Source organism: Arachis hypogaea, chromosome 5 (genome assembly GCF_003086295.3).
Source record: "Arachis hypogaea cultivar Tifrunner chromosome 5, arahy.Tifrunner.gnm2.J5K5, whole genome shotgun sequence".
NCBI classification, from domain to species: domain Eukaryota; kingdom Viridiplantae; phylum Streptophyta; class Magnoliopsida; order Fabales; family Fabaceae; genus Arachis; species Arachis hypogaea.
Genome location: NC_092040.1, coordinates 115,745,832 through 115,768,815, shown reverse-complemented (window position 1 = coordinate 115,768,815; position 22,984 = coordinate 115,745,832). Strand labels below are relative to the sequence as shown.

The following is a 22,984-nucleotide window of genomic DNA, read 5'->3' as shown; positions in this document are numbered from 1 at the left end:
AGACCCACTACTTATATACAGATGCTGATTTCTAGCAACTATATCAACAAGATCTTGAGCCTCTTCAATAGTTTTTCTCATGTGTATAGACCCACCAGCTGAGTGGTCTAGAGATACCTGAGCTCTTTCTGTAAGCCCCAGCCCATAGTAGAAGAAGTCTAATTGCACCCACTCTGAAAACATTTCAGATGGGCATTTCCTTAGCATCCCTCTGTATCTCTCCCAGGCGTTATAAAGGATTCATTATCCTTTTTTTTAAGCCTTGGATGTCCAGCCTTAGCTGTGTCATCCTTTTTGGAGGGAAATATTGATTCATGAATTTGTCTGATAACTGTTTCCATGTTCTTATGCTTGCTGTGGGTTGGTTATTTAACCACATTTTAGCTTGATCTTTTACAGCAAACAGAAACAGTAACAACCTGTATACATCCTGATCTACCTCCTTGTCACGTACTGTGTCAGCAATTTGCAAGAATTGTGCCAGAAACTCAGTAGGTTCTTCCTGTGGAAGACCGGAATACTGGCAGTTTTGCTGCACCATGACAATGAGCTGAGGAAAATAAATTCCACATGTTTTATTGTTATTTGTCCATATTTTAAACGTATCAGTACGTATGAATTTATTATCGTACCGTAGCAATCACCTATTAAATAACCAATATCTTTAGCGAAAAATTAGAAAATTGGTTAGTGTTGGTAATGCAAGACAAATATAAAAGAAAAATGTTAGTTTTTAACATTTGTTATTTTTAAAATTTATATATATTATTGATGTCATACGCAAAATGAAAAAGAAAATAAAATTAAAGGAATAAGTAATAGCACAAACTCACTATATATATATCTTAAGAATTGTCCTAAGATATACTAAGATAGCACTCAATCCTGAAATACAAGAGAATACTGTATTTCGCTCCAGACGAGTTGCTTTCAACATTGCCAAATGCACCTTGCCTCTATTAATACTAGTAGGATGTACCTACCATTCTTCTAGACATTTATTCTAGTTTTGATTACATTACACTCTTTCCTAACATAATTAGAACCTATAGGATCTGATGCCAACTGATATTGGACTATAAATGGAAAAAGAATGTAAAAGAACAAGAAACAACACAATGGAGGAAAGATGGAGGTGATGCGAGAGAAATGGTGCCAGCCATGCTCATATTTGGTGACTCTCTGATAGACAATGGCAACAACAACAATCTGCCTTCCTTTGCTAAGGCTAACTATTAGTCTATTGCCCTTATGGCATTGACTTCAACGGAGGCCCTACTGGTAGCTTCTCCAATGGTTACACCATGGTTGATCAAATAGGTATCCCTCTCATTCCACTCCCTTATTGCATATTTGTTTCTTTTTTTATATATGAGAGTTGGAAGAGTAGATTCAGGAACTTTAACTATACATAAATAGTCATAATCAGAATTCAGAAGTCATTAAATAATCACATAAGTAATTAAAATAGTCATGTAACGCTATGTAACTTAAGATTATGTGTCAAATGGGTGCAAGTAATGTACAGTATATATGTATGTTTGGGGATAATACTTAATAAGACTGCCTATTCAAGGATAGCTTCATAAGCAGAAAAGAACTTGGTTGTACAGAATCGAGTGAATGAGGGTTTATTTTTCAGTACCGAGGATTGCAGTAGTATTCTTTTGGTGTGTGAGTTTGCCACAAGAATCAGATTGCACATTTGATGACTGACTGTCGAATGTCGATCTTGACATAATCATTTCAACTAAAGCAGCCAATAGAGAAATTGAATTCATGATTAATTTTTCTTTGACCCTGATTTGACTTTGAACTGTATATGATGATTGAAATGCAGCGGAACTATTGGGACTTCCATTGATTCCTGCCTACTCAGAAGCTTCAGGGGATAAAGTGCTTCACGGAGTAAACTACGCCTCAGCTGCTGCCGGAATTCTTGATGCCACAGGCAGAAACTTCGTGCATAATAACCATCTGTCTATCATTAATTATTATATTCAATCAGCTCCAACAATCTAAATTATGAGGATACATTTCTTATTTGAGCATGAGCAGGATGAGCAAATTGGAAACTTGGACAACACACTGAATCAAATAACTGCCAATCTTGGAGCTGATGCTATGTCTCTTTGTTGGCATGGCTGTTAGAATTTTTATTTTAATTGTGGTCCAATTTGTTAATATAAAAATTAGTTTAGATGGTATTGTAATTATTTATTAATTACATTGATAGTTGGTCTGTTCTTTGATGGAAAGAGTATGACTCTTCATCATAAACTTGATTTAATTTGTAATTTCCAATTCTTGAATCATAGAGTCAGATGAAATCAAGGTGTGTTTTTTTTGTTGTTATTGTCATGTGATCAGAATTGGAGACCAAAATTTTATAAAGTTTATGACGAAGAATCGTGTTCTTTCCATCAAAGAACAGACCAACTGCCAATATAATTAATGAATAATTACAACACCACCCAAACTAATTTCTATATAAACAAATTGGACCACAATTAGAATAAAAATTTTAACATTCTCCCACTTGGTCCAACATTTGTTACGTATAGTCTGTAATTACATACTATGTTTAAACAATTAAGACAAATTACACGAATCATAACGGTAGGTTCTCATTAATCGAGTATTACCTTCTACGTATTATAATGTAATATCTCCTAATTGAATAAACTCTTTATATGGTATTTATGTAAGAATAAGCCCAATGCTTATTTTAGGTCCTTCCCTAAATTTTATTTGTCATTCTCAATCATGTATGCGCATATATACTAACCAAATGAAAAACAAACAATAATAAGAATTTCATATTCAAATATGTCATATAATATAACATAAGTCATATAAGTGACGTTACAAAATATAAACCCATACTAGTAACATGATCCTTAAACAATTCTGGTGGCATGTCTTTTGCCAAAGGATCAGCTATCATCTGTTAAGTACTAATATGCTCTATCTGTACCTCATTAGACCTAACTCGGTTTTTAATGGCTAAGTATTTAATATCGATGTGCTTACTTCGACTACTTCATCTATTATTTTTAGCCATAAATACAGCAGTTGAATTGTCACAATATATTCTCAATGGCCTAGAGATACAATCCATAATCTTAAGCCCAGAGATGAAATTCTTTAACCAAACACCTTGTGATGTAGCCTCAAAACAAGCAATAAACTTGACTTCTATGGTAGAAGTGGCTACAAGTGATTGTTTTGCACTCTTCCAAGATACTGCTCCATCAGCAAGTATGAAGATGTATCTTGACATTGACTTCCTACAATCAACACTCCCACCAAGTCTGAATCTGAGTATCCAACAATTTTCAAATTGTCGATTCGTCTATATGTAAGCATGAAGTCCTTGGTCCCTTGAAGGTACCTTAAGACCTTCTTTGTAACTTTCCAATGGATAATTCCTGGATTACTTTGATATCTTCCTAACATGCTAACAGCAAAAGCAATGTCAGGTCTTGTATAAAGCATACATAAGGTTTCTAACGGCTGAAGCATAAGGAATATTTTGCATCTGTTTCTTTTCAAGTTCATTTTTAGGACATTGATCTAAACAGAATTTGTCACCTTTCACAATAGGTGCAACACTTGGTGAATAATTTTTTATTTTAAACCTCTCGAGAATTTTATTAATATAGCCTTCTTGAGATAAACCTAAAATTCCTTTATGTTTATCTCTATTAATCTTTATTGCAATGACATAAGATACATTACCCATATCTTTCATATCAAAATGTCTAAAGAAAAATTGTTTCACTTCATGTAACAACCCTAAATCATTTGTTGTAAGCAAAATATTATCTACATATAAGATGAGAAATATGATCTTGCTCCCACTAACCTTGTGATATATACATTGATCAGAAATGTTCTCAATGAACCTAAATGAAGAAATCACATTGTGAAACTTCAAATACATTGTCGGGAAGCCTGCTTAAGACTATACATTACTCTCTTAAACTTGAAAACTAACTCCTTACCAGCACTTGAGATAAATCCTTCGGGTTGTCTCATATAGACCTCTTCTTCCAAATCTCCTTAAGGAATGTCAATTTCACATCCATTTGATGTAATTCCATGTCAAAGTGTGCTACCAATGCCATAATAATGCGGAAAGAGTCTTTCTTTGAAATGGGAGAAAAGGTTTTTCTGTAGTCAACTCCTTCCCTTTGAGTAAATCCATTAGCAACAAGTCGAGTCTTGTAGCACTCAATATTGCCTGATGAATCCTTCTTGGTCTTAAAGACCCATTTACAGCCAATGGCCTTTTAGCCATCAAGCAATTCTACAAGATCCCAAACTTGGTTATCCGCTATAGAATTTATTTCATCCTTCATAGCATCTAGCCAGAAATTGAAATTATGACTTTCCATTGTTTGTGAAAATGTCGTTAGGTCATTTTCATTACAAACATCATAATCAGACTCAACAAGATACACTACATAGTCACTAGAAATTGCAAGCTTTCTTATTCTTGTTGATCTTCTTAATGTTGCATTATCAACCTCTTGTAAAGATGGTGGCATAACAGGTTCTCCCTCTTCTTGAAGTTGTTGTTGAGCAATATATTCTTGAACAATATTTTTATTATGAAAAATTTGATCATCCACCATATGATCTACTTGAACAGTATCTTCATGATGTGGAGTATTAGTAATAGGTTGTTCTACAATGACCCTATTTGTATGGGTATTGTATTGAACAATCACTCTTGTACATGGAGAGATTTGACAAACATTATCATTCTCAACAACTTTAAGAGGATGATTTCTCCCACTTTTCACATCATGTTCTAAAAATCTTGCATTTCTAGATTCAACTATTTTACTTGAATGGGAGGGACAATAAAATCTGTAACCCTTAGACTTTTCTGCATATTCGATAAAATAGGCACTTATCGTCCTTAGGTCCAACTTCCTTTCTTGTGGATTATAAACCCGAACTTCAGCAGGACAACCCCAAATGCGTATATGATTCAAACTAGGTTTCCAACCTTTTCATAGCTCAAATGGCGTTTTAGAAAATGCCTTTGTTGGAACTCTATTTAATATATACGCGGCTGTCTTAAGGGCTTCACTCCACAAGGATAAAGGAAGATTGGAGTAGCTAAGCATACTCCTCACCATATCCAGCAAAGTCCTATTTCTTCTTTTAACTACATCGTTTTGATCTAGTGTGCCAGGCATAGTGTATTGTGCCACAATACCATGCTCTTGAAGATACTTTGCAAATAGACCAGGTGCTTGTCCACTTCCAGTATATCTCCCGTAGAATTCTCCACCTCTATTTGATCTCACGATCTTAATTTGCTTTCTGCATTGTTTATCTACTTCAGCTTTATAAACTTTAAAAGCATTCAATGCCTCATATTTATTATGAAGCATATAGAGATACATATATCGTGAATAATCATCAATAAAGGAGATGAAATATTTCTGACCACTTAACGACATATCAGGACAACATATGTCAGTGTGAATTATTTCTAATATGTCATATTGAGTTAAGAAATTAACTAATATAATTGATGATGACAAACATTAGATTATTGGATAAATTACCCAATTGGTTTTGATTGTTTTGATTTAGTGATGCAGGCCAAAATCAATTCACCAAAGCAGCCCAAATTGAATGAAATTAAAAACAAGGCTGGCGAGCTACAAAGCAATGAAAACCCAAAGAAAAATAAAGCAAGGGATCAGACGGGCCAAGCAAATCAAACCCGATCCAAGTTCGATTGCCTCTCTCATTTAAATAATCCCATGTGCTTTCACCAAGAAAAAGCAACGTACACTTTCTCTTTCTTGGTCAGAGAGCAAAGAAGTAAGAGAGAGCTTCTTCCACAAGTTGTTCACAGAAGAAGAAAAGAATGAGAAGGTTAGGCAAGAAAGGTTGAGGTCAAATCAGCATAATCCAACCAAATCAAGCTTAAGCAAAGGTTAAAGGTAAACCATTTCCTATTACATGCATACTGCCATCTTCTCTTCTTCCCAACTCTCTGCTAGTCCAAAAATGAGAAACAAGACAAAGTTGATCTCTGCTCCAATCTGCTGTGAATCTACGGCCACAAGTGAGTCTTGGAGACCAAGTAGCTTCTCAATGGCCAAGATTTGGGTTTACCATTGAGGATATTGTTTTCTGCTTTTCTATGATTTTCAGTCAACAAGAGAAGGTCAGAGCAAAAGTTTCCATTCCAAGGATTAATGGGAAAAAGTGAGATGGTGGGTTGGTGAAGCACACTGCTCACGGGTTGACCTAGGAAGAGCAGCTCAACAACATGCAATGAGATAAAAGAAGTTTGGTATTCATTCAGAAGCCAAGGAGAGATAACCCAGTGTATTGATGTTTTGTTCTGTGAAGAAGCTCTCTGAAGACTCTACTTGGACAGTGTTTTCTTTCAAAGAAGCATTCCACCAAAAATGAAGAACTGAATCAGAAACATGCAAATATGGTTTATCATAAAGCACAGAGGCTGTTGAAGAAGTCAATCTCTTTCATGTTTTACAGATTGTATTTTATTTTTCAATGTTTATCTTTCTGTAATTTCTTGAGTGAAAAGGCATATTAAGAGAGCTCAAGTAAAAGCCAATGAATGGAAAGAGGCTGAGTGATACACTTGAGAGAAAAGCCTAGAGTTATTTTCAGATTTCTTTAGGTATGTTTGTGTCTTGTATCTTGTACCAGTGAGGTACCCCTTTCTTAGTTGGGTGAGCACTAAAAGTGAAGAGTTAGGTATTAACATAGCCAATGTCAAGTTAGGTTAGAACTTGAGTGTGAGAGGATTGTGTCAATCCTGTGGAATCGGTGTATGTAATACTTTAACTATAGTGAAAATTCAACCACGGTTGTGGTAGAGACTGGACATAGGTTGCATAGCACAAGGCAACCAAACCAGGATACATGATGGTGTTAGCTTTTCTCCTCTCTGCTCTGTTCTATTTTCTGATATTCATGAGACAAAAATAAATTGTCTCATAAATTTCCGATGCTGAGTTCAAACAGAATAAGAATTGAAAGTTTACTTTAAAGGGTTAAGTTTATCAAATTAAAAGAAAGACATAGATTCAACCTCCCTTCTCTAAGCCTACTACAACCTTCATGTCAGAACTCCTTTTATCACCTTTTTGAAATTTTTTGGTTTGCTTTTCCTTAATGCAATCTACACAAGTATCAAAATTAGTAAAGTCTAGAGGTTCAAGAATCCCATCACTTACTAATTTCTTCATTCTCTTAATGGAGATGTGTCCCAACCTTCGGTGCTACAACATGGAGGATTTTTCATTCATACCATTACCATGCATAACCATAAGACCAGATGGAACATTATTAGTTAAATAGATTTTAAATAAATCACCAATTAAAGTACCACGTCCAATAATATTATAATTTTTAATAATATCAACAGAATCATCATAAAAATTTATACATAATCCTTGTTTTACAAGCTTAGATAAAGAAATCAAATTTTTAGAAAAATCTGGAATATAAAAGGTTTTTTCTAAATCTAAAATACAACCAGTACTTAATACAAGTCTAAATGTTCCAACAGCTTCAACACGTGAACGCATCTGATTGCCCATATAGATGCTCAGTTCACTTCCTATCGGTTTCCTTTTCCTTATAAAACCTGCATGGTATTTGAAATATGAATTTCAGCACCAGAATCAATCCACCAAGTGTCATGACATATTTCAACAAAATTAGATTCAAAACACACTGAAGGAATAAGATCACAAAGGTTAGTACCTATCTTTTCAAGCCAAACTTTAAATTTTGGGCACTCCTTCTTCATGTGTCCTTTCTTTTTACAAAAGAAACATCGTGCACCTTCTTTTTTCATAGGATGGGATACAATACCCCTTTTTTTTCTTCTTATGAGTTTGCTTTTTACCACCTTCATTTGTCACTAATAGTGCACTTTTACCAAATTTCTGAATTAGCCTTCCTTCCTCTTGCACACACATCATCAGTAATTCGTTAATAGACCATTTTTCCTTATGTGTATTATAATAAATCTTAAATAGTCCATACTGGGCAGGAAGAGAATTTAGAATAAGATGCACCAGAAATGAGTCAGAGATCTCAACCTCTAAAGCTTTCAGTTGTGCTGCAATATCTCTCAACTTCATGATGTGTTCACGCACACCTCTTACGCCGGTAAGCCTCATAGATGACAATTGTGCCATTAGGTTGCTTGCAAGTGCCTTACTAGAAGACTCAAACTGTTCATCAATAGCCTTCATATAATTCTTGACATTCCTACAATTGGGAATTGAACCTCGGATACTAGTTGAAATACGAGACTTAATGAACATCATACTTAAACGGTTGGATTTCTCCCACCGTTCATATAATGCTACCTCGGCTTGAGAACTAGCATCAGTAGGTGTCGGAGGCTCTTCCCTACAAAGAGCACAGTCAAGGTCTGCACACTCTAAGTGAAAGAAAATCTTATATTTCCATTCTTTATAGTTGTCACCACTTAACAAATGAATATCATTACTGCTGCAAATAATAAATCATGCTAACATTACTCAACTTTAAATAGGTACATCAAAATCCATAATATATGATAATACATGCCAATGCAAGTCATGTCAAAATTCATATGAATCATATAGTATTATTAAAATCTACCTGTGGGCAAAGATTTTAACACACACATAATATTCACTATATTAGCTAAAGTATTGAAACTAGAAAATAAAATACTACTTCTTAATATAGGGCTGCACACGGATCAGATCTGATCGGATATAGCCTAAAATTCTATCCGATATGCACTGCACTCATTGGATAGGATCGGATTGGATACGATATCTGCATTTTTTCAGGCCAACGGATCGGATCGGATCGGATATCGGGTATATCCGCATAGTTAAAAAAAAACTATTTTAAGATTTTATTTGATTATTTTTACAAAAAAAATATCCATAAAATTCATTTTTTACCTGTTTAAACTTATTTACTCCTAAAATATTATCAATAAAAGTTCTCTTGAATAACAAAAAAAAATAATAACACAAGATTTAAGTTTAATTATTCTAAGTTGAAGTACAACATAGAAAATTAAAAACAAGATATCATAAAATTCATAAAAAAACACACTAAAATTCATATCACATTAGGATTTACTTTCTTAAACTATGCTATTTATATGAGACGTGCGGATTTGTGGATCGGATCCGCGGATATCACTATGCTATTTAAACTACCATAGTGCAGATCGGATAATATCCGCAAAATTTGGATCGGATGCGGATAATTACCGCGGATATGCGAATATTATCCGATCCATGTGCAGCCCTATCTTAATACCTGCAGGCTAATTAAGAAGTAAGAAATATTTTTTATTTCAATCTAATTATATGTGAATAACATAATAAATTTTTGTGGATAAGTTTATTATATAATTCATAACATACAAATATATCATATTAATATTTATGTGATTTATTTAAATATAATTATTATCAAGGATGCTGTGGCTACTCCTCAATAAATCATATATTAATCACAATATGATATGTAGCGGAAGAATTTATATTGTATACAAATATAATCATTAAATATATAAATTCAATAACATAATTAATGTTAAAAGTGATGATGATCTAGTGGGCAACTATTTTGCCAATATTTAAAAGATCCAAGTTTAAACCTCACTCAAAGTAAAATTTGAATTTTTTTAACAAATTTAAATTTTGAAAGATCCAAGTTCAAACCTCACTCCAACCAAAATTTGAATTTTTATAACAAATTTAAATTTTAAAACCAATTTAATGTTATATAACAAACAAAATGTATCCATTGAAATAAGTTTTTTTTTGTCTTTTCTCTTTCGCCGTCTTCTCTTTTTTTTTTTCTTTTTTTTTTAATATTCAAGAATAAAAAAAACTTATGAAAACATGGAAAATTATACTATTATAAAAAATCTTTTTGACTTCTTATGGTGCGTTAATTTTAATTTTAATAATTTTTTTATTTATTTCAAAATTTATACTGTATATATTTTTTTAAAAATAATTTATTAAAATAATGCATAATAATTAAATTTTGAAATGGCAAAGAAGTACGTAAATTACTGGTTTTATGAAACATGGGCAGCAATGACTACTTAAACAACTACCTTATGCCTAACTACCCAACCAGAAATCAGTACAATGCTCAGGAGTACGCTCATCTCTTGGCCCAAACATATAACACGCAGCTCACTGTACGTAACAAGTTCGTAATTCTTTACTTTTTAAAATTTTCATTTTTTATTTACTGATGTATTCAGAGGTTGCTGCGGCATAGGAAGGAACAGAGGCCAAACCACATGTCTTCCATTCCAGACGCCATTCCCCAACAGCAGCAGTGAACGCTCTCATGGGGATGATAGCTTTTAATGGGAACTATGAATTCAATCCAGTAGTTGACCGTTGAGACAATCGTTGTGGTGTACTGCTATTTACTCAATTCAATCACAACCAACTCTCTTGTATGAATTTAGTAGTACTAGTCTAATCGAACAAATCAGCTGCTATAAATCAACTAAGGAAATTTATTATTATATTATCATCATCCACGTAATTAAGGAACAAGAACAACATCAGCAAATTGCAGTGACACATAAACAACTTCAAACATACGTAAAAAGTAGAACGGCTCTCTCTTAGAGCGCTGCCAATTGTTGAATGTTAATGGGATAAGTGTATGATTGTGAGGTGTAGGTTGCCTTGGCTAGTAAGATGTTGGCGAGTTCAGTTGGGTGGAATGCATCCCAGAACAAGTACTTGTGTCGATCTTGGCATGGCTGTTGAAGAGGAAGGCAAGTAATCTGCCCATTGTTCTTTCCAACCCCACAGCACCCCTTGTCCACCACATCAAATCCTGTATGTGCTTTTCGGTGATTATTACAATGTACAAGATATGTGTCGAATTAAATATATAAAACAACTTTAGTTTTACCAAGGGACGTTCCATTTGAAGATAGATCTTGGCTGCTTTGATAAAAATCCAGATATACAAACTTTGCTCCTGGAAGCTGCCCTCCATTAATATTCTGAACCATTCTCTTAAGACCTGAGTTGAACAATTGTATGGCACTGTTGATTTTTTCGTTGCATCTGCTGTTATTCCCATGGAAACGGGCCAATTGATATGGTATGCACCCGATTTGGCCAACTGCTGTAACAATCACTTTCCTTGCACCTAGCGAATACAATTGCTGCAAAACAATAGAATGAAACGTGACATATCATATCATACCTAGTTGTAACAATCACTTTTTTATTCTTTTTGTCTTAAATATTGTGTTTGTAGACTCTTTTCTTTTGAGAGAGTGTTCCATCGAAGCAAAAGTCTTACAGCTAGTTGGCGACCGTACTGTTGAAGAAGGATCGTTGCAAATGCTCTGGCAGTGTAATCAGAGCTGGTGGAATAAAAATCTGGCATGAAATAGTTATTGAGGTAATCGTTGCTTCCCATCCCTGAAAAGAACAAACACTTGCCAAGGTAGCTGTTAAGCGCATCGTTGTCTCTAAAGTACCTCCTCAACTGCTGCACTGTTTCTCCAAAGTTAGAGACTTGCTCATTCATTGATGTATGAGCCCCCTGCTCATTTAGAAATTAGAATTGTTATGAAAATTAAAAATGAGTGGTTGTCGTTGGTTTGAGAAATGCATGAATTGTATTCCAGAACCATACAAGGATTTCTCATATGTATCATGTATGTATATACTTAATTACCAGATTACTTCCAGTTTCCTCCCGGATGCCTGCTGCTCCAGATGCATAATTGGCTCCTCTTAAAAGGTCCAAGCCCCGTGCTCTTGAATATGGTGGAATATATGTTGGAAAACCCAGAAGTTGAGCTGCAATTACCAAATTACCAATATTGCATTTAGATTTGGTTAACACATGAACGCTCTAAGTGTTTATGTAATGAGACAAGTATAGAATATTTCCTTTTAGGCTATGCGACGTTGAAAATTGAAAGTAATATAGCTTGAAATATGTCCATTCGTAATTCATCACATGCTAATTCTTCTCTATATATCTCTAGCGATTGTTCACTCTGTTATGATTTAGCCGATTACTAGTATATTAAGTAACAGAGTTTTATGAATTCAATATTATATTGAAGTTATTTATTTATTCGGTGCGAGACTCATGACGTACCTTTAAAAAACGAGAACATTAAATTGTTATAAATAAAAGTAAAACAAATAGTAGAAAATAACGATTGCCTTCTACTATTTGAATACTTTGTCATCTTTTCTTGAATCTTTTACTCCTGCTCATATTATCCATTATCAATAATAATAATATTTAAATGACAATAAAAAATTAATCTGAATAATTTAAAGTTATTTCATTTAATATTTATTAATCAATACTAGAATAATTATGTAATTTTAGAGATAATAAATATGTCATTACAAATATTATGTATATAAAATTATAAATACTATGTTATATAAGATAACTTTAGAAAGTATATCCTTATCATTACCGACCTATTATTATCCAGATATAACACATACACTAGTTAATAAGCATGATGCAAGATTTATAAAATAGAATGGAAAATTAAATGAATTTACCTAAAGCATCAACATAAGTTCGACCATTGGTAAAGCGGCCAGTAGGACCCTGTGGGAAGTCAATGCCATAAGGCCTGTAATTGGCTCTGGCAAGGGTTAGCATCCCATTGTTGTTTCCGTTGTCAACCAATGAGTCACCAAAGATGAAGAAGCATGGCACTTGGAGTCCTTGTTGTGGCGACCGCGGCTGACACAAGCATATATCACTCAAACTTAGTAACCACATGCATGCGCATGTCAAAATAGTGTCCCTAAAATGCTTCATCTTAATGGACTGACTAATAATTTTGAATCGACATGGCGGTATAAGGACATTATATACACTTTTATAGAGAGAGTTACATTGTTGTGTATATATTAAATATTTATGGCCTTCATGTGACAAGCATAGGCCTTCATGATAATTGGTTCGGCAAGCGTGAAAAAGTACCTTTTCCTTTTGGGAGGATATGTATCATGTATGTATTTATGGCTTATTCAACCACAACCGCACTTGCATTATACTATCGATCGGTGACTTTGAGGTAAAATCCCGTGACCAAAATTTATACTTGGATAAATACGGTCTTTCCTAAACCCAAATTAAATATAGCTACATTAGTGGAGGAGGGTATTTTCAATTTTTAATTGCTTGCACGATGGATTCTTCCTTTTCAAGTGTGGAAGGACTTTAATTTAGAGTATTTATTTTTTCCGGCTTCTCCCCGGCCACTGCTAATCCAATAATCCTTCGTACAAAAGCCAGAGTTAATCTCCATGTTTTACCCACCAGCTCCCTAGCTAATAGTGTTGGGGTTCTTCAGAAAACTTCTTTGTTATAATCAGTTAATCACTACCCAAAAGAAGCAGCTTCCGTGTATAGCTCTCTCCACAAAGCAACTGATTCCTTTAAGTTCTAACTCAGCGCCAAGCCAATTAATAAATCATAGAAAAGAAGGTTTTGAATCCTACGGAAATATTACAAATTCACAATTCTGTGTACGGAAAAAATTTGATAGATCTTGGTGTTAGTAAAGTATTGGTAAAGAAATGGTTGATTCCAAGAATTTTTAGTTTTAAAACTTGTTAATGAAATGTAATCATATATTCAACTTAAACGAAAGAGTAGTTTGGAAAATTGTTAAGAGAGAATTTTAGTTTGATCATATAAATTATAAATTAATTATTTAAGATTTTTATTTTAGAAATATAAATGAAAGCGTTTGTTAGAAAAATAAAAGTATAATGACGGAGCCTTGAGATTATAAGAGAAGGAATATTTAACTAAGAGTAATACTATATTATTAAGAAATTTTATTATTTTTTGTCAATATTTAATTAACATTCTAAATTATAAGTATTAAATTCTAAATTTTAAAATCTAAACACTAATTTTAATGGTATAAACCAAGTTTGGTTGGTCTAGTAATTAGCTCACTAGTCCGCTTAAGCAAGTGTCGGGGGTTCGAATCCCGCCTTGTGCATGCAGCAATCCATTGGCCAGCGGCACACCTTTAAATGGAACTCAGTACCGCGACGGATTAGTCCTTGACCTGTCGGGTTGAAGAATACCGTGGGAAACCAAACAAAAAAAATTTCTAATGGTATAAAAACAAAGTATTTAGCTAAAAATATTAACTAATACCGATAAAAAGTGTTAAACCTCTAATATTTCTCTATAACTAAAATTGTGAAATAACATGTAATAATCATATTTTCGATTTACATTTTAACATCAAATTCGTTGCTAAATAGAAATAACAAAAAAATTAGTCTCTAAAAAAACTAAATTAAATAAAACACATTTTCTCTTAGGAGAATGAAAATTGGAAGGCCAATCAGATTAGTTATTATTCCGATTGAAATGTGAAAAATTTTAGGAGAAAAGGATGTCGGTTTGTTAACCAAGTATTTTAATAATATTTTAGTGTTTAAGAGGATGTTGGATAAATAGAGAAAAAGTACATTAGTCTCTATATACAAAAATAAGGGAGGCATATAAAATTTTAAAAACTACAGAATCGGATCAAACTCATAAGTCACATTATGATATCATGGGAAAAAGTAATAGAATGAAAGTTGAAATATGAGATACAAATCTCAGAAAATCAGTTTGGTCTTATGGATAGATATAATCGCTAAGAAGAATAACGGGCAGATATCAAAATAACAAAAAGGATCTACACATAATATTTATTAATTTAAAAAAAAGCATATAATAAAGCATTAAGAGAGATTCTATTAAAAAATTTGGAGAAAAAAGGATAAAGAATGAATATATTCATGCAATTAAAGAAATGTACAATGAGATTAAAACTTATGTAAAGACTTAAAGTGACGTGTGACAGAAGAATTTTTTATTGGTGTAGAATTGCATTAAGTATCATTTCTAAGCCCTTATCTTTTAACATTAGTTTTGGAGGTGTTTACAGAGCATATCAGGGAACTAATACCATATTACGTGCTTTTTGTCAATGATATCGTTTTTACGAGAGAAACAAAGGAACATTTAAATTAGAAGTTAGAATTGTAGAGAGGAGGACTAAAGGGGTACAATTTGAGTATAAGTTGCAGTAAGACGGTATATATGGAATGTAAGTTTGATAGGCGAAGAAAAAATACTAATACAAAAGTAAAAAATTGGAGAAACCATTCAACTACAGGTAAAGCATTTCAAGTATCTTAGGTTTATGATGTAGGATAATGAAAAAATTGAGGAGGATGTAAAATATCGGATACAAACGGGTTGGTCAAAGTGGTAAAGTGCGCCTGGTTTTATATGCGAGAAAAAAGTACCTTTAAGACTTTAAGAAAAAAATTTTCACATTGCCACGGCTATGTTGTATGGAACACAGTGTTAGAAAGCAAAAGAATAAGAATGAACATAAGTTAAGTGTGGTAGATATTAAGATGTTGTAATGGATGAATAGCCACAAACGTATGGATAAAATAAGAAATGAAGATATAAGAGAAAAGTTAGAACGATATCTATTACAAAAAAAGCGTAAAATCTCGTCCTAGATAGTTTAGATATGTGAAAAGAAGATCACTAGAATACTCGAATAGGAGGATGAGTAAGATACAAGTTAGAGAAAGACTTAAAAAAACCATGCATGAAGTGATGAAAAAAAATCTACATATCAATAGTTTGATTACAAACATAACAAAATACAATAGTGTCTTTTAATTTATGTAGGTAAACCTACTTAGTAAAATAAGATTTTATTATTGTTATTATTCTATTATGTCAACTTATTTAATAGTTCTTTACGATGACAAATAACGTTCTAAATATGCTTTTCATAAACTCAAAACTAACCAAAGGGAATAGGAATTAAGAACTACGAAACCAATTTTATTAATTTCTCAAGTTAAAACTAGAATCTTCAATTTCAAATGCTATAGCATGAATTCAAACTATCAGACCACATTTCAAATGCATGCTGGCATATACGGGAGCTTCAATCATTGGTTGTTGCAATTCTCTCCCGTGTGACGCACGGGCATGAACACTAATAAAAACATCAAAAGGTTACTTGTTCTTGTCACAAAAAAAATTAGAATAAATGTTTGATCGAAAATTGACCCCACACTTCTAGCGGCCGAGAACAGAGACTTTGCACCCACCTCGCTAACTCTCTTTAGAAGTACCACACTTGTTAATTGTTATGAGTGTGTTCTAAGTCTATTTGTCTCTCTCATCTTTCGCTTCTTCCTTATCAATACTACTCTCCGTGTCTCCCATCATCCCCTCCATACTTGCCTGAATCCAAATACAATGAAGAAGATGAAGATCAATATAATGCTGAGGAAGTGCAAGAGCTTGTCAAATTGGCAGCTAGGAAGATCTTCATCATATAGCAGTTTGAGGTCCAAATCTGTGAAGGAGAATTTGTGGGCTGGAAATGAGATGCAGGAACATGAAAATTTTGAAACTATATTTGTTGGCAGCACAAGGAAACGGTACGTAATCAGCTCCAAATATCTGAATCATCCTCTTATGAATGCTCTAATCAATAAGTCAAAGCGAAACGACGGTGATGATTATGAAAATGTTTTGGTGGTTAACTGTGAGGTAGTTCTCTTTGATCATCTCTTGTGGATGCTAGAAAAGGCAGATCCAATGCTCACTGCTGACTCTCTGGAAGAATTGGCTGACCTCTATGTCATTTAATTAATTAAGAGTTCTCTTTATGAAATTGGAGGGGAAATATTGTCAATCCAATTTTTATAATACCACTCCCATTATATGCTTTATTTCTATTACATCTTTATCTTAAATTATCCGCTCCTTAATAATAATAATAATAGAATGTAAGTATGTAACAAATTTAATTAGGTGGTGTATGTGTGGGCTACGCCAAACAATCCTAGGGACCCTAGCTTATTTAACAAAACAAAGCTCTCTTTTAAAGCAAAAATGGAAGAAATAACAATCGTACGTTTATACTCGTCATAGACACCACCATTACGGGTGTTTGCGGTGCGGTTTGGTTCGGTTTCAAGAGAAAAAGTCATCCAATCCGAACACTTAATTTATGTGCGGTGCGGTTTGAATTGGATGAACTTTTTTTGAAAATCCGATCCGATCCGATCCGATTACAAGCGGTTTGAATCGGTTTGAACTTGCGATTTTTTAAATAAAAAAATTAAATACATATAACAAATCTTAACATCAAATTTTTAAATAATCAACAATGACATAACAACTCTTAACATATCTTAAAAAGCCAACGATAACATAACAATAGAAATAAAATTATAAGTTAGTTAAAATAAATAAATAAATAATATTTTAAACATAAAATATTTATTAAATAATAATAATACATGAATAATAGAAAAATGTATAACAAATTGAACATGTTATAAATATAATTGTAAATATAATAATAAAATAATAATATTATAACACATTGTGCGGTTTGGATTTTAATTTGGATCGGTTTGAATTTGAACACCCCTAACCACCATACATAGTTTGCTGCTACAGAACATGATTATTTGGGTGCGCTTCACTTGACAACTCTACAGGGAACACGGGAAAGCGAATATAGATTGTTATCTCTATCATTTCTCTATTACCCATCTCGAATATGAGTGTTTCAATCGAATGATGTCACTATTATTTTTCCGAAGTGATTTAATGATCAAAAGTTATTGCAAGCCAAAGCACCCTAGACCCAAATTCTTAATGTAATTAGTGTTAGGCCTACTTTTAAGCAAACCAAACTAAAGCGTATAACAAATTTCAAAAAGATACAAAAGGTTTACGGATCAATATAGAGGTTAGTTAGTGTATTAACAAATTCTCCCATCATAACACTTTCTTACTACTCCAACCTATGTAAAAACAATTCATCATCACTTTATGGAATACATGTCCACGACTCGGCTTAAAAGTTTAAAATATAAAAGAAAATCCATGCTAAGAAGAAATCTTTTAAAATACAATCCAAGCGACGCTAATGCAACTAGCCTTCATAATCTCCCTGGGCAAATTTGTTCTCAGGGTAAAAGACAGCTACAACTTGATTTCCGCCAAATTTCCGTCCATTCAATCCAGCACGGGCTTTTGTAGCACCATCAACATCAACATACTCCAAAAACACCTGCAAGTAATATTAAGTAATATAGCCACAATATATAGCAAATAAAACAGCACTATCAAAGCATCTTCATATTCAGAAAGCAAACCAGCAATATTTCATATTTCTATTAATGATACAAAAATGAAACTGGAAAAAGAATGGGAAGATTGAATTTCCAGACAAATAGCTGAAAGGGACCAACCTTTCCAACGCCAGGGGTAGCTTCACCGTTTGGTTGTGGGCGAGGGATCACCACATTCACCAAAGTACCTACAGATTGTAAAAACAAAATAAAATCCGAGTGTACAAATTAGTTTCCAAAGCATGTAACAACAAAATATGCATCAACGGAAATAGAAGGTTATGGAAAGGCTTCAGTCTGTAAAACTAGGCCTGATTCTTTTTTCGGAGAATGCGGAACAAATGGCTGTAAAACAAATAAATAAGACAACAAAAATCAATACATAGTAGCATAGTCTGCAGTACAAAAAGGTAAACTAAATCCCGAATTACCAAATTTGGAGCACTCCTGCCTCATGTCATCAAGAATCTCTTCGTAGTCCTCATCATCCTTGAGCTCATCAGAAGAAACTGCATGGGTTAAACACACCACCTTTGTTGCCACTAAAGCTGGTTGTAACATAAGTTTCTACACCAACCAACCACATGGAAATTACATATCTCAAGATATGCAGAGAGACTAGGTAACAAGTATATTGTTATAAAAAACAAATATGTTATACCTGAAGAGCGATTTGCTGTTGTGCATGCATTAAAATGCTCTCTTGCTCAGGTTTAGGTTGCTGTGGGTTAGCACCTTGGTTAGCTCGTCTAACAGTAAGAGTCTTATCTCCCATTTTTATTCCATTGAGAGCAGCACAGGCAATATCTGTAACTGCAAGATCTTGGTAAACACAAAATGCATAACCCTTTGAGTTTCCTGTTTCTCTGTCTTTCACTAGATCAAAGCCCCTAAGAGGACCAAAAGTCTCTAAAAGCTCTCTTATCTGTGTTTCTGTAAAGTAATATGGAAGACCACCCACAAAAATTCGATCAGGGCCATCGAGTCCTCCAGCTGACCCGGGCGTTAGGCCAACAGCACCGAGATTCAAATTGGGATTAGGTTGGCTTGGACCTAGGGTAGCAGCTAAAGAAGGATTATAATCTGTAGGTCTCCTGACCTTAACTGGTGCCCCCTGAAGTACAAAAGCAAAATTCACTAAAACAACAACCTATTGATACCAACAAATTCAAACCAACTCAATGGAATGCGAGCTAAGTTGTAGTTGGGAAAAAGAATACCTCAAAAATAATCCCATCCAAAGCCATAGCATTGCTAGCTTCCTCAACAGACCTCATCTCCACAAAGGCAAACTTCTTGTCATGGTTAATGTAAACATTGACCACTGCATCACCTGACCACAATAAGATTGAATGAATTAGGTAACTTAAAATGTCTGCAAACTGGCTCAATCCAATGAAGATTTTACCGCACCTGGTCCGGCAGTGTTTCCTCCAATCTTAGCCATAACCTGACTGAAGAAAGTAGCAACTGACTGCAGCAAAGAAGGAAAAAGATAATAGAAGAGAGATTAAAAGCGGCCACAAACAAAATCAACAGAACAAATATATGGTCCATTTGCCACTTTATATAGTATCAGTAAGAGTGAAACAAATTAGAACTTCCTTCTCAACACAAAACACAAGAATCAGAATAAGATAATGTAGTACCTGTTCATTCGCCGTAGGAGGTAGGCCCCCAACATACACCCGTCTAGCATGACGTGTAGCCTGTATATTTGGCAAATTAAATAAGAGACAAAATTTGATGCTACTAGAAGAATAGAAAGAAACCGTGATCATAGGAAAAAGGTTTATATTTACCTGTTGTGTCATAGCCTGAACTGGCATGACGGGAAGAGCACTAAATGGCTGCATCTTGAAATGACAGAAACAAAAAGGTGAAATTAGTGAAAATATTGTACCAGAAAAATAGAGGCGGGAATAAGGAAAGGAAGATACCTGACTAGTAGCCAACGGAAACATATTTGGAAACATCCCAGGAATAGCAGGATTTGCTCCAGTAATCTGGCCTGCAGACAAGGTACATTACATCTCAGGAAAAAAAAGTCATTATTTCAATCTTTTCCCATCCTATTAAGTATCAAAAGACTCCTGCTGCTCCAGTTTGCATGAGCTTAAGGATAATTTAACTTCTTTGCATGTATTATATATGAATATGAATAGGATTAAAAGAACATTATAAACAAGTTTTAGAGATAATATTTGTAAGTCACCAAAGTAGTCAATAGTTTCCAGTTGAAGATGAACAAGACCCACCAAAACCGGTGCATTGATTCCTCCGTGGACATAAAAGCTACAGTGTCGGCTCACGCCCATTGTCAGCACAGTGGGGCTAGTAGCCCAACATTGCCTTCTTAGAACACAAGACAAGACATAGAAACAAAACAAACAACACCAAACACAAGACAAAAAAACCAAAGCATCTTTTAGTTCCAGAAGTATATCACCAAGTAAAAAGAAAGACAAAATTACACACCATGGGAAACCACTCTTCAAAGAGCTATATACCAGAATAATAACTGAACATAGCTTACCAAGTTAACACCATGCAATGTGATATGAATTTTCCATACTAGGACAACCAAAGAAAAAACAGTTCAGACTATTAAAAGTTTATAATATATACATATAGGAGCAAATGTACCTGCAACAGCAGAAGCACCAGCTAACATTGCAGAGGCAGGAGGAGCCATATCAAAACCACTAGTCCTTTTGCTGCAAGTAAATATAGTTAATTTCCAATCATAAATAGTACCTGTAAACAGTTTTAATTTGAGAAAATAAACTGAAAATATGAGCTCATGATTTTATCCTTGTATCGTATAGGTGCTTTCATTTCCCATTACACTTTTGAGGCACACATAGACTTGTTTAGTTGAGTTTCAGACATTGTTATTATATCTTAAAATAAGCTTTCTCAATGACCATATTCAAGGTAGGTAGAAGCTTTACTAGGATTGGAAGGCATAAAACGATAAGCTTGATATAATATAATCCTTCCCTGACATCAAGAATAGAAATTCATACAACATTACATTGCTTTCAACTGTGCACCCATCAACTGTTGTCAAATGCATCGAGAATTATTTTACAATATACCTCTTTGAGCGCGAACGCGACCGTGACCTTGATCTATGCTCAGATCTACCCCTCGAATGAGATCCAGAACGTGAACGAGACCTGCGCCTGTGCCTATCCTCTCTATCATAATCCCTTCGTCTGTACCATCAAAAGATATAGAAACAAATTGGAAAAGAAAATGAACAAAAGACAATAAAATGAATGTGAAAATATAGGCATAAGCAAGTATCTTGGGAAATCAACAATAAATTCTTAGAAGATCTGCTAACCCGTGCTGACAAAGATACACAAGCTCATACTCAGATATAAGGAATAAACCTGAGATGGATTATTTACCTATCATAGTCCCGGCTTCTGTAATAATCATCATCATCTCTATCTCTTCCCCTTTCCCTTCTCTCACTGCGATCCCTATGGCGGTCTCTGTGATGGTGGTCCCGGTCCCGATCCCTTTCCTTCTCTCCATCCCGATCTCTTTCTCTATCTTTGCTTCTCTCCCTATCTCTGTCCCTTTCCCTACTTCTCTCTGTGTCCCTGTCTCTGCTTATCTCCCTATCTCTATCCCTGTCCCTCCCCTTGTCTCGTTTCCTGTCCTTTTCTCTTCCCTTCTCACGCTCCTTTTCTCTGCTCCTTGAAGATTCTCTGTCATACTCCCGAGAGCCATGCTGCGAATAGAAATATAAACAACAAAAGAGTAATGAAGCACGTATTTACATACCCAATAACTAGCAATATATACAAAAATAAGGGTAATGTCAATAGACATATATGCCACATAGTCCGTATTGCATGTGAAGCAAGCATTAGGTATACATAATCCACAATCAGAATCACCTAATTGATAATAAAATGAAGGACTCAAAGCCAAGGCAGCCAATAATAAACAGCAGATATAAACATAAACATCAAATATGGTGTACGAATTACATATTTCAACCTACTTTTTAAAATTAAAAAAAAAAAAAAGCAGCAGAGAGACTTTCTTCCTTAGAATTAAAAACAACAAAGAATCATCTTGGTAGCAGCTTCCTTAGAAAGACTCAATAGTCAAAAAATAATTACGCAAAGTAAAAAGCTCACAATAACCTTAACATCTCAAGCTATAATCATGCAAAGGGGAGCGTAATCAAACAGAAAATATTAACACAACATACACACATATAATTACACATATAAATCTAATTAGTAATTGCTTTGCCCTGTTCCGATTCTAAAGAAGGAACCAAAAAAAAAGAAAACCCGCTCTGAATGGCAAGACATAGAAAAGCAGAGAAAAGGTAAAAGGCATCTAAAACCCTGATAGATGTAGAGTGCAATAAAAGGACCAAACCCTAGTTAAAATGGAATCACAGAGAGAGAGAGAGAGAGAGAGAGAGAGAGAGGATACGTGAGATTTGGAGTCGGGGAGATCGTCGTTGGTAGGGTCGGGAGGAGGAGGAGACGAATCAGGACGAGAATGAGAGTTGTGAAGGCGCTCTTCTTCTTCTTCACCGTTACCTTCGTATCTCTCGTCGTATTCGGCCATTTCCTTCTCACTGGTGTGTCCCTCTCTTCTAGGCTAGCTAACTGCTCTCTGCTTGGAATTTGTTTCTGGATATATTCATTTATGACGTATATAATATATATATATAC

The 22,984-nt window shown here is 34.2% G+C and overlaps 3 protein-coding genes and 1 pseudogene across 14 annotated transcripts; 2 read left to right on the top strand and 2 right to left on the bottom strand.

The window, feature by feature from the left end:
* The first annotated feature begins 614 nt into the window (after positions 1 to 614).
* On the top strand, positions 615 to 10,418 carry LOC112803156 (GDSL esterase/lipase At1g71691-like; annotated as a pseudogene).
* A 132-nt stretch (positions 10,419 to 10,550) lies between these two features.
* LOC112803155 (GDSL esterase/lipase At1g33811-like) lies at positions 10,551 to 13,049 on the bottom strand. Its single transcript, XM_025846669.2, has 5 exons — positions 12,618 to 13,049; positions 11,761 to 11,885; positions 11,380 to 11,625; positions 10,981 to 11,239; positions 10,551 to 10,902 (listed from the first exon to the last, which is right to left on the bottom strand). Exons 1-5 carry the CDS (start codon positions 12,880 to 12,882, stop codon positions 10,685 to 10,687), a joined length of 1,113 nt encoding a protein of 370 aa, XP_025702454.1. The 5' UTR covers positions 12,883 to 13,049; the 3' UTR covers positions 10,551 to 10,684.
* Positions 13,050 to 16,374: 3,325 nt separating this feature from the next.
* Positions 16,375 to 16,770, top strand: LOC112803154 (auxin-responsive protein SAUR78-like). The gene has a single exon (XM_025846668.3). The coding sequence runs from the start codon at positions 16,375 to 16,377 to the stop codon at positions 16,768 to 16,770; it is 396 nt and encodes a 131-aa protein (XP_025702453.1).
* A 1,075-nt stretch (positions 16,771 to 17,845) lies between these two features.
* Positions 17,846 to 22,962, bottom strand: LOC112803153 (splicing factor U2af large subunit B-like). 12 transcript variants are annotated; one of them, XM_072236501.1, is made up of 14 exons: positions 22,740 to 22,953; positions 21,689 to 22,017; positions 21,371 to 21,490; positions 20,916 to 20,986; positions 20,528 to 20,621; positions 20,210 to 20,280; positions 20,072 to 20,119; positions 19,919 to 19,978; positions 19,683 to 19,743; positions 19,490 to 19,602; positions 18,931 to 19,383; positions 18,701 to 18,836; positions 18,390 to 18,457; positions 17,846 to 18,208 (listed from the first exon to the last, which is right to left on the bottom strand). In XM_072236501.1, exons 6-14 carry the CDS (start codon positions 20,243 to 20,245, stop codon positions 18,071 to 18,073), a joined length of 1,113 nt encoding a protein of 370 aa, XP_072092602.1. In that variant the 5' UTR covers positions 20,246 to 20,280; positions 20,528 to 20,621; positions 20,916 to 20,986; positions 21,371 to 21,490; positions 21,689 to 22,017; positions 22,740 to 22,953; the 3' UTR covers positions 17,846 to 18,070. The 12 variants fall into 12 exon arrangements, 10 of the variants coding, with proteins under 10 accessions (XP_072092602.1, XP_072092599.1, XP_072092600.1 ...); XM_072236498.1 differs by having other exon boundaries at positions 20,072 to 20,125; positions 20,485 to 20,621; positions 22,740 to 22,948; XM_072236499.1 differs by having other exon boundaries at positions 20,485 to 20,621; positions 22,740 to 22,948.
* Between the last annotated feature and the right edge of the window lie 22 nt (positions 22,963 to 22,984).